The sequence below is a fragment of the Idiotropiscis lumnitzeri genome, chromosome 13 (assembly GCF_059441095.1).
Source record: "Idiotropiscis lumnitzeri isolate Australia: NSW breed Sydney's pygmy pipehorse chromosome 13, RoL_Ilum_1.0, whole genome shotgun sequence".
NCBI classification, from domain to species: domain Eukaryota; kingdom Metazoa; phylum Chordata; class Actinopteri; order Syngnathiformes; family Syngnathidae; genus Idiotropiscis; species Idiotropiscis lumnitzeri.
The window spans coordinates 6,341,305-6,353,672 of NC_142403.1; the positions used below are offsets into that span (position 1 = coordinate 6,341,305).

General features: G+C 38.5%; 1 protein-coding gene across 2 annotated transcripts in view; it reads left to right on the forward strand.

The window, feature by feature from the left end:
• rabgap1l (RAB GTPase activating protein 1-like) overlaps positions 1-12,368 on the forward strand; it is a 97,172-nt gene that overhangs the window by 53,851 nt on the left and 30,953 nt on the right. For both annotated transcript variants that reach the window (XM_088313025.1, XM_088313026.1), the window contains exons 14-16: positions 3,463-3,576; positions 6,913-6,987; positions 10,295-10,420. In XM_088313025.1, coding sequence (XP_088169151.1) covers positions 3,463-3,576; positions 6,913-6,987; positions 10,295-10,420 — 315 coding nt within the window. The remainder of the gene's footprint in view (positions 1-3,462; positions 3,577-6,912; positions 6,988-10,294; positions 10,421-12,368) is intronic.

Below are 12,368 nucleotides of genomic sequence, written 5' to 3' on the forward strand. Positions count from 1 at the left end.
CATTAAAAATGTGTCATTTTTGTTTTAAACCTGATAACCCCATGTGTGTTTATTTCTACAATTGTGTTCTATAAAATAGGGCAGACTAGACACGCTGTTGGTGTGTCTTTCTATCCGTGTTATGCATAGGTTGATTTGCATTTGTTAAAGGTTTGAGTTGCGGTTTTAAAAGCTCCGTTCTCTGCCACTCACAGCTCTTAATGACATTCGGCCTTTCTTTTGCAATTCCATTTCAGCTTGATTTTCTGTGACATTTAGACCCTCACAGTTGGAGGTTAGCAAGTACTGTAGTTAATATGCAGGAACACTTTCAGGTTAGTGTACTCTCTGTCCACAGCTGTGTTAAAATGGTTTATTTAAAGGATCATGCATATTTATTGAGTCATGCACATCTCTATAGGCGATTCAACTGTATAACTCCATAGATTTTTCAAAATCTTTGGACAGTGACATAAGCAGTCAAGCACAATTGTTCTTCTGCACATTTAAAAGGTCACGAGATTGGAAAGGCTGCTTTTATTAATAATAACCGTTTAACACATTCAATAAAGCTTTTAGTGGCAAAAACGGTTCACAAATGTTCCGAAAATGCACGGCATTCAAACGACAACGCTACTAGTTACCTTTTAAAAAAATGTCATCAGTAACATAATCCGAGTACCATACTATTAATGCAATTTGGTTATTTTTACTCTAATATGTTCATAACGACAAAATAAATTCAATAGCAACAAAATCTGCATTAATAATAATAATTTTTTCCATGTTTAATATGCATGTTTTTAAAATAGGCCGGGGATCCAGACTGCCTCCAAATTTTTGCCCGTAGAATTTGTGACAATGCAAGTAAGTTGTTCATCTACTCTCACATTAAAATTTGCTGTTTCTTGAATATTTTTTTGTTGCTGGCAAACTTATGTTATATCAGTCATGAAGTTTGTGGAAATTAGTGCAATTGTGATTATAAAATTCCATTTATATTAATTGACACTGTACACCTCTAGATTTTCTACATGAACCCCTAATTTCTCCTAGTAAAAAAATAAAATAAAATAATTAAAAAATCGATAGGTTGGTGCCCTATGCGGGAGTAAGCCGGAACATTTGGGATTCCAGTCCAAAAGCTAAATATAAAAAAGAGGACAGATTTAGCTTACAAAGGCAACCTTTGCAATTTGCACTTCGCTCGTGTGCACACACACGCTCACGCATAATCAATCACACGCAATTCCTCCCACCCTTGTAATTATGATACAGTAATGATGATACATACAATACAATACAACTTTATTCATATAGCACTTTTCACAACAGCTGGAGCTGTAACAAAGCGCTTTCTATATGGTGTAATATAAATTAGCGGGAAATTAGAACACAAATTAGCACATAAACAATAGATTCCAGAAGAACATAACATCACCCACAAAATAACTTTTTTTATTCCCGATGACCAGGTTAATATTGGGAATATTATAATGTAAATTGTGGTTGATTTGTGACAGGAAGCGAAACACTTACTTCCCAAAGGGAATAGCTATTGCTGCTGGCATGTGGGCTCGCCCCCATAAACCACCATCAGCCTGGATGACTTTGACCGCTCACACTTTTATTTGTAAATCGGATTTAAAATGAAGAAGTCCTCACGTGAATATGATGCAAACAGTTGCTCTTAGCGTACTCCATTTCCTCTGAGTCGCTTTTAAAATGGTTGCTTTCAAGAAGCCAGACATGACCAGTTACCAACGTCACTTCCCGAGCTACGTCCAACTTCTTCCCTCATTAACATAATACTGAAATCTGAATACTTTTTTTTCTGTAACTCAATAATTATTTTATTTTTGACTCATAATTACATAATGCCGTTAGATGTAATCCCTTACTCCCCACGAGTATCATATGAAGAAAATTGACGTACTCCAAATTTGCTGGAGTCATGCTTTCTAGAACTTGCCTTTAGCTTTACGGTAAATTGCACCATCTTCACCATGTTGGTGTGTTACCAGATAAATATTCATTATTTTTGGACAATAATGTTTTTCTGTGTTGCTTCTTCAATGTTATTTAGGAATCTCATTCATGGAATTACATTTTCTGTGAGGTTAAAAATAACATTACAGTGGTACGCAACACTGACTTCATACATACAAAGCTGTTAGTTAATTTTTTGGGCCTAATGAACATAATGCACTTTGTAGCTGTTATAGTTATCTTTAACACATAATGCACATAAGGACCTCCTCCTTGTTGTACATCTTATTAAATCATGGCTGGGAAGCTTGTCTCCCGTATGCATAGAAACCAACAGTTTTCAATTTTGTATGAACATTCTGGCATTCAAGATGTGGACTGTCTAGAAATTCTGCATTTTTCTAGTCCTTACTATTCCTGCAATACAGTACCAAACATGTTAAGATGAACAGAATCCCACAATATGTAGTAGAGTGAAACAAAATTAAGAACTTAGTTAAATTCATGTATGTGCTGTAGTATTTAGAGTTTTTAGTGAAGCAAAAATGCATTGTTTTGTGAATCGAAGAGAAAGCTGTCGCACTTGGGGGGGAAACTCACGCAACCACGCAAACACAACACTGATTCGACAGTCGAGATTCGAACTCGGAACCTCTCAACTGTGAGGTGGCCGCGTTAACTCTCTGCTTTTCTGCCTTCCATGTATTTCAAAATAAAGATCCTTTCCAATTACAAGCTATAATTCTGTTGATTGTTTCTGAGAAGTGCAGGCAGCTTGTTTTCCATCGGTCCGCAACACAAGGGAGGCGTTTAACATTAATGATACAGCATATCAATGACCTCAGACATACAGTACAGCCAGAGTGATAAATAAATATCTCCAGTGACAAGGAGAGCAGAGTCCTGCAACAGATGGTCTGGCTGCAACGGAGGGCCGACTTCATCATCATCTAGTCAGTTTGTGATTTTCTGATTAGGCAGATGTCGGAAGACAAAATCCCCAGCAAATGTGTGGCAAGAACCTTGAACTTTAAGCAAGGAGCGTTGCTTCAGTTTCAAAAGAAAAAGGGTGTAAAATCCAAGTCGATTGAAGGTAGAAGGATCAGGCTGGTTGACTGCACAAGCAGGATAATGCCTTCCTGTCAGATCATACAAGCACTCTTTTTTTTTCTCTTGGACGTAGGAATGCAGATGGCATTTGGGTCGTATACCTCTTGTCTCGTGATATTCTTGATCTTCATTTTCTCTCTGATACACACATCAAGGCTAGTCGTGCTGAGGGTTGGTTCATCAGCATCTACAGAGAGATTATTGGTCTCAAGAAAAACAGAGCGAGTGAAAACGGTGTGTTCAGATTACTGTGTTGAGGAGCGAGACATGTGCGTGAGAGAGAAAACGTTTTAGTGTTGAATACATATTCGATACATTCAACTGTCGGTTTGCTTTCAGTCTTAGTGACACATTGTGTAATCCTGCTCTGTAAACACGTTTCAGGATTCAGCTCAGGAGGGAGTGATCACTCGAGACATCCACCGTACCTTCCCGGCACATGACTACTTCAAGGACTCTGACGGAGATGGACAAGATTCACTCTACAAGATATGCAAGGTGAGGGTAATATGTGAAACTTCATTTTGAAGCAAGACTGTCAAAACCTGATTGTGTTCACCCTTTTAACTATTGTTTTTAAATTATGAATTTAAAATAATCTGCAATACCCTAGCTAGGGATCTCAAACTGTGAAATTTCTCTGCACTTTACCGTGATGCATGCGTTAACATATCTTTGAATAATCTGTAAAATTGTAAAAACTGGTTTAGACCATGTTATATTATATATGAGGATGGACAGACAGTTGAAGGGCTCTGCTATTGTGTGCAAGGGGAATTAAAGAGAAATCACAACAGCCACAACATTTTCTTGCAGTTATTCCTCACAGTTATATGAAGAGGAAGATCTTAACGTTTGAATTGCCCTTAAATTCTCTTTGCCCAAATCTACTTCTCGCATTGCGGGTTTTCATTTTAGAAAATTACAATATGTACCCTGTTAAATTACCAATGCTTTGTCTCTGTACATCATCACATTAAACAAAAAGCTTTTCATATTCTTTATTCAAAAAGGGTAGCTGCATAAAAAAATCAAGTACAGCAACAATACAAATGTAATAATCTGTTTGAGAATCACAAATGTGTAAAATCCATATGCCTTGCAAGGTTGACTCTTAATAATCGTCAACATAATTGCTGATTTAATCGAAACGTTGACTTTCACTCATCATCCATACTACTCAAGCAAAAGAGTTTTACTGGATGGAATATCGGGTGCCAAAATACACAATTCTGGATATCACAATTGAGTTTGGGCCAAAAGTCAAATGTAGTTTTTGATAATAGATGAGTGGATGAATGAATGACTAAATGGTCCCACTTTTATATTTTGTATGATCAGCACTGTGGGAGGACCTGTCAGGATGGTTTTACATCCGGTCTGAACCCAACTAGGTCAGTGGTGAGCTGGCCTTCATTTGTATGCAAATTCATGTAGATTTGCTGCTGATAAGGTTGGCTGGATCTTGAGGCATGAGTGGGTTACAGCACAGAGGATCCAGGACCCATTGTAAATTCATCTACACACGAATCTACTCAGTAATATGTGTGGAGTCTTTAATTTTTTTAACCTTTATTCTCCAAGAAAGGTCAATTGAGCTGTGTGAACTTTTCTGGTGACAGTCTACTTCATTTTGTTAATGTTCCATTCAGTCCTGCTTCCATCTAACCTGTATAAGCACGAGTGGTTGCTCAGCAATCAGGATTAAGTGTCTCTCTCCTGGGAAATTTGACAGTGAGTTTTTAAGGGAAAAAACGGCCAAACCTGTCACTACTACTTGACTGTTTTTGATATTGATATATATATAACATTTTCATGGCGCCAGGACTTCAAGATATTAATACGGATATTTTCTTGCCTTTAGCAGATGCTGTCTGCTTAAGTGATCATGAATGAGAATATATTAATCCTTCAGGGTCCTAGTTCATATCCAGGCAACTCTTCTGCTTCTTTTTTGCTTTATTAAAATATAGTAAAAGCATTTTTTGCATCACATTTTATTCTGAGGTTTGTCCTTTGAGAATGACAGACATTTTATACTCTACAAAGCCATTAAAACGGAAGAATACAGCTTATAGTCGAGGTTACTATCAGCATGTGGTATTTTAGTTTAAAAAATGTTTGAAGTTTGATAAACGGTTTCTTTCACAGCGACTACCTATTGGATCAAATGGTTGACTTGTTAGATGAGGGAATGGAAACTATTGCTGTAATTGTTGTTGTATATGTCCCACCAGGACCTCCCCCATCCATCTGCCAACCAACATGTCACCTTGCTGAGTTGGGAAGGTGTGAATACCACACTCTATCAAGCATATCCGCATTGAGATTAGAGTCCTGGCAGTTCCACAAGATATCACAGTTACCTGTACATGAAACCTTAAATTTGGCAAATTGGTCAAGCGCTGGAGTTTGACACTCATACTTATTTTTAAGAAAGGGGGAGAGAATCAGCTCTCTGACTTCACTCGGGAGATTGAGAGGGAGAGAGAGGAGAGAGAGCGGCTACCTCATAAATGATGGCGGAAGAAATTGGTTGTTCGATATAAAGCGAAATGTATTCCGTCGAAATATTGATTATCAGTGTTTTATAGAATTTTCGGTAGGTTACTCAAATACTGAATTATTTGATGACTGCAGTCCTACATTCATTCATCCATCCATTATCTGTACCGCTTCCTCTCACAAGGGTCGTGGGGGGTGCTGGAGCCTATCCCAGCTGTCTTTGGACAGTAGGCGGGGTGCACCCTGAACTGGTTGGCAGCCAATCACAGGGCACACAGAGACAAACAACCATCCGCGCTCACACTCATACCTCGGGGCAATTTAGAGTGTTCAATCGACCTGCGATGCATGTTTTTGGAATGTGGGAGGAAACCGGAGTACCCGGAGGAAGCCCACGCAGGCACGGGTAGAACATGCAAACTCCACACAGGAAAGCCGGAGCCGGAATCGAACCCCCGACCTTTGCACTGGGAGGCCATTGTGCTCACCAGTTTTCCCAACCTCGCTTTTAACTCATTCACTGCCAGCCTAGGTAAAATGAGTGTACTTTTTGGCTTCTATAGCCTTCAATGGGAGTGAATGAGCTTGTCATATTTTTATTTTTTAATAAAGCTCTTGCTACAGTTGCCGATGATTAAGCTAAAAAAATATTTGACACAAAGTTAGTAATTTGCTCCTCAAATGAAGTAGTTGATTAGTAAAATTGCTCTGAAAAAAAAAGTTATTTTGACTTGTGTACCACCTTTGTTTCCCCCCTATTGTTTAGTCTAGTTACAGTGATACTCATCAGTATTGGTTCCTGATAAGACAAATTTGAAAAATGTTACACCTCAGAAAAACATGAGAATTCAATCATTTCTCTCTGATTTACCAAACACCAGTAAAAGACACACACACACACATGCGCGCACCCACGCGCACACAAATATGCTTCAATAGAACAGAAAGCCTGACTAAGCCGAACTTTGTTGTCATTGGTGCAGATGCAATGAAATTAGATAATATTTGGCCTCCTTCATTGCCAGGACTTAGAATGTATAGTCGCTCAAGATTTCCTGAACTGTTTGGCTTTGAAGTCAAACATTAAGAGTGACAGTGATGAAATATGCAACAATAGTGCTTACTCAAAAGACAACAATCTTTTAAAGTAAAAAAAAAAGAAAATAAATAAAAGGTGTGCCTCATTAGTGACTAAAAATGCGAACAATATCTCTATCAATATTACTGCTCTTGTTACTAAAATCATTCCGATTTCTCATGAAGCTATTTTATGTTATGATACATTATTCCTTTTACCTTTTTCAAATAATTAATTTTCTTTGGTCCAAGGCCTATGCTGTCTACGATGAGGAAATTGGTTACTGCCAGGGTCAGTCATTCCTTGCAGCTGTCCTGCTTCTACATGTAAGTAAACCTTTCTACATGTTTGACAAATAATAACCACGTTTGTCCTTGTGTGCGTGTGTGTGTGGGTGTGTGTGTGGGCATGTGGGGGGGTGCGCGTGCGTGGGTGTGGGGGTGCGTGTGTGTGCGTGTGTGTGAGAGAGAGAGAGAGAGAGAGAGAGAGAAATCAACTCAAATTATTTTTCCACCATTAATATAACCTATAACCTGTACACCAAAAAAAAAATCTACTACAATGTGAAACCCTCTTTTGACTCGGGATATGAATGCATTCTGAATCAACCAATCAAACTCATTAAATGGTAGTCAGTACCTATCTGTGATTGTCTACTCAGCTAGAGTTCTAGATTAGAATTAGATTAGAAATCCCTTTATTGTCATTGTACTCAAGTGTGCAACGAGATTAGAGGGCTCCCCTCTCCAGTGCAATACAACAATAATACAGACAAATATATAAATTAGATAAATAAATAAGACAGTGCAATGGAATTCAGTACTGAATAGTGTATATAAAAACACATCACAATGCTGTTCTGCAAGGTAAGGGTGTTCTCGTGTGTGTGTGAGAGTTCAGAATGGAGATGGCTCTCGGGAAGAAACTGTTTCTCAGTCTATTGGTCCTCGATTTGATGCATCTGTAGCGCCTGCCAGAGGGCATCAGGTCGAACAGGTGTGAGTTTGGGTGGGTATTGTCTTTGACGATGTTGAGAGCCCTTCTGAGGCACCGGGCGGTGTAGATGTCCGATAGTGAGGGGAGAGGGCAGCCAATAATCCTTTGCGCTGTTTTGACCGTCCTCTGGAGCCTCACTCTGTCCGCCTCAGTGCAGCCGCTGTACCAGGTGGAGACACAGTACGTCAGCAGGCTCTCGATGGACGAGTGGTAGAAGGCTAGCACTGTTTTAGTATGCTTTTCCTGACATTTTTGTAGTCACATCTTAGCATAGTCATAGTCAAGCACAGTGCTCTCACAATATTAGTGGGAGCTTATCATTTAAAGGTGTCCATCATGAAAAGGGTGTCATGGAATTTGTAATTTATTAAATATAAGTTTGAACAAAAAGAAGACAGTCATTGTCATGTGGCAAAAATATAGCATAAAACTTACATTAATAAAACTGGACTTCACCTTCAAAATTGATGAAAGGATGAGAAAACTGTTCAGGTAGGCTGTCAAAATGCCAGCAGCCACATTGAAGTGACCGGTGTTCAAATCCTGACCAATGACAACGTTAACCACCCTTTAAGACACTTTATGTTAAATGCAAAAGAAAAATATAAAATAAAGAAATAAACGCTAAGCTTATGACATGGTCAAGTTGAAATCCAGACTTGAATCCGATTTAAAACAATTCTGCAACGTCGTGTGAGCCAAAATACCAACACAGGGAGGTGAAAGACTGCCAGAGGTAACGTGCTTAAGAATCAAGGAGGAGTACCAGCATACATGACAGTGCCCGTAGATTGATGAAAATCGTGTGGCGGACGTCTGGTTGGAGTCCAAATGACATGAGCCAAGGTTAAAGAGGAGAAAGCATGTGGGAGACCGGCGAGGTCTGCAGGAGGAACCATACGGAGAGACATTAGGACAAAAAGTGAGGAGATGAAGTTATGGGAGTTAGCTCTCAAAGGAAAGACAGCAAATACACTTAGAAAATTGGGGCAAGAGTGGGAAGTTAGTAGGGCTGCACGATATTGGTGATGTTGGAGATTGCAATATTGATATTATTGCGATATTAAACATGTACCTAAAGAAATTTTTCATGCAGCAAAATAAGTGGCTCAGTGTATTATTCGCTAATTAATTAACTTACAATGTATATATGTTGCACATCTTTGTGATATGCATATTGCACTGGCCATTTTTTTCAATGTATCGTGCAGCTCTAGAAGTTAGGCAGTGTGGCTAAAAATGTAAGTATGTGTTGAGGAAGAAGGCAGGCGGGTTAAAGAGAAGCAAGAAGCTGAGGTTATAGAGAAGATGTCAAGAATATTAATAGGCGCTCAGGTTCACCTGCAGCACATTCAGGCCCAAACACAAACTGTCACAGATAAAATGCCACCTCATGGCTTCTGTGCGTGTGTGTGTGTGTGAGCGAGAGCGAATGCCTTTGTGTAACACTGCACACTCCCATGAGACTCACCAGAACTCACATTTTCATCCAAAAACATAGGCGCGGTAATAAATGTTAGTGATAGACCGATACGTTTTTTCAGGGCCAATCCTGATTATTAGTAGTCGTGGAGGCCAATAACTGATATTTGAAGCTAGTATTGATTTGTTAAAAAAAGGGGTAAAATGGTGTCAACATTTTGTAAAAAAAAAAAAAAAAAAAAAAACTTGACTTAGTTTAAATGCCTTCAAGCACGTTTAATAAACAACTTTAGTGATTTACAACATGTTAAAGCTTTTATAGATCTTCGAAAATAGACACCTTAGTTTTAAAAGTCTAACAAAAAGTGCACGGCACTCCCAGGCTCAGCTGCACGTCTTATGGTACAATGAATACAAACACCTCTTTAAAATTGACTACGGCAAATAGTGTTTCTATTAGTTGTGCTTTGTAGTAGACTGACATTTATTGCAATTTCTGCAAAGTCTGTTGCCTCACCTGGCCCTCCTCGCGGGACCTGTCGCGTAGTGCGTGTGACTCGAGGTGAAAAAAAACAAACAGATGATACAGCTATTGGCTGCTAGCCACTTAACAAGGAACCAATCAGATGGTGCTGTGGGCTGGCCAATCTGCTTCTGCGGGCAGGGCCACAAGCACAGCAGAGAGAGAGAATGAGAGAGAGAGAGAGAGCGAAATGAGAGAGAGAGAATGAGAGAGAGAGAGAGTGAGTGAGTGAGTGAGTGAGTGAGTGAGTGAGTGAGAGTGAGAGAGTGAGAGTGAGTGAGAGAGAGAGAGAGAGAGAGAGAGAGCGTGAGAGAGAGAGAGAGAGAGTGAGATGCTACTGTGAGTCAAGATGAACCAGCTTTTAATTTATCGGCCTTGAAAGTTAACAGAAGTTCGATGCCGATTATCGTCAAAATGTCAAATATTGGCCCTGATAATCGGTCTATCACTAATTCACACATTTGTTCTTAATTATTTCAAATTAGAAGTCTTTTTAGAAAATTAATAGCAAGTATTTTTTTCTCCGTATGTTACACTACAAAATGTTTAAAACCAGATATGTGCCCTAGGGGGTTGCACCTTGCAGTAAATTCTCAATGTCCGACAACCGTGTGTGATAAATGGTATATTTTTTATTTCGAATACAAATCCCCATTTCAAAGAGTATCCATGAATTATTACTGTTGTTTCAGATGCCTGAGGAACAGGCCTTTTGTGTGTTGGTGAAAATCATGTTCGAGTATGGCCTCAGAGCTCTCTACAAAAACAACTTTGAAGATCTTCACTGCAAGTTCTATCAGCTTGAAAAGCTCATGCAGGTACAAAGTGATACAATCATTTCTAAATGATTGAAATCTACCGCCTGAATTGATGCTCGGTAATAGTTATGGCCTGACTTGATTGAGTGACATACATTTGCATGTAAAAAGGGGTTGACTACGATTTAGTTTTCCATATCGCACGGTAAGTTGATTTAATGCCTCCTGGCAAAAGCGAGACGAAAAGAGAATTTTAATATGTGCCTGAAAGCAAAACAATGCACTACACCGATTGCAATAATAGTGTTTATTAGTGAGTCATTTCTTCACATTTCATGTTTCAATAACCCGTCGTTAGCTACAAGAACAGTTGTAGCTACCATACAGTATAGCTTCTTGTCATTTTAATTTACAATTTGTTCCAGATTATTATATTAGGTTTTCCTTCGTTTTCCTAAATGAAAAATTTACAGTTAATGTTGGAATCATCAACAATTATTGTAAATTATCTTTCATAATCGTGGGATTTTATTGAATAATCACAATGACAGCAGTGTTGTTTGTGCAAAATTATTTACTATAAACAATTATCATATGTAACAATTGAACTAGAAAATAGATTGCAAAGAGTTCGATACAAAATCTGTTGTATTTCTCTTTAAAAAAAAATGCTAATTTGAGCAAAAACATCCATGCCGATGTTTTAAGGGTCACTCTTTAATATGACCTTGACAACCGTCACATGCATTTAAATTGTAAGCCCATGGTTAATTGCTGCCTGTCTGCAAAGGTTCTACGGACGGCAGAGACGCTAGCTTCAAATACCTGCTTGCAACTCCTCAGTGGATTTGTTTTTTTCGGCTGCCCTCTTAATCCAATGCATTTGCATGACAGACATTCCTTTTTATGCCTATATTGGAAAGAACTCTTTCGCTCTCTGAGTCACACACCAATTATTTAACAGTGCAATGATTTTCTTGAAATGGCCGGCATTCTTTCATTTCATCAAGCATTGTACTATTAAACACTTTTCATCAGAAAAAAGAGCCTCCCTTTCTCCTGTTATGTACTAAACCCAAATTGCTTAATTATGTGGAAAAACCTCTTGAAATCATTTTCATTTAATAAGGCTTACCTATCAAACTAGTTGTCAAACTTGTCTTGTGTGTAAATAATAATTTGGACCATAGTATATTAAATTAATATGTGTGACTTGCAGGCAACTTTAAAATGACCTCTTACAAGCATTGGCAAACATTCTGGAATGCCCAGTCTCTGAAGATGTTCATTCTCAGGCTTGTGTATAAAAATGTCATAGCAAAATGTAATTGTAGTTCGCCACGACATCTCGCAGTGCCGCCTGTTTTGCTTACACTATGCATGACCTCTGTCTTTGTCGATGTTCGCAACTCTTACCTTCCAACATATTCAACTTATTTAAAAACACACAACTTACTTCACTGGGTCTTTTTTATTTATTTATTGGCATCTGATTTTCATTCAACATTTTCAGTACATAGTTATTTACTTAGTACATTTTCATTTTCCTTCATCCATAGTTAGCGTTGAACTGCGCTTACTGTTGCAGAGGCTTACAATACGTGTTTTTTTTTTAGAAATTAAACCTCTGCCTTGATTTTAAGAACACTTGGGCCCACTACTTTTTTTAGGTGGTACTTGCTGCAAAAAGTTGTGGTACCACTGCGAGGTTGAAGAAATATGTATTATAGAACACCAAATAATGTATGTATACAGGCAGTTACTATTTGCCTCATGCAGTTTTATTACAATATATAAAATAATAATGTCGTTATGTCATGATTGCTACGTTACTACATTCAACTGTAGTATACCACACAACATGCTCACTCCCACGTGCATTTTGGTATGAAGTGACCTGAGTTTATATGTGCAGAAGCATGAAAATAAAACGGAATGGGTTTGAAAACAGACAGACCTGTCGTGTGGTCTTCCGTACTCGCAGCCTTCCTCCGCGTCCCTGGCCGAC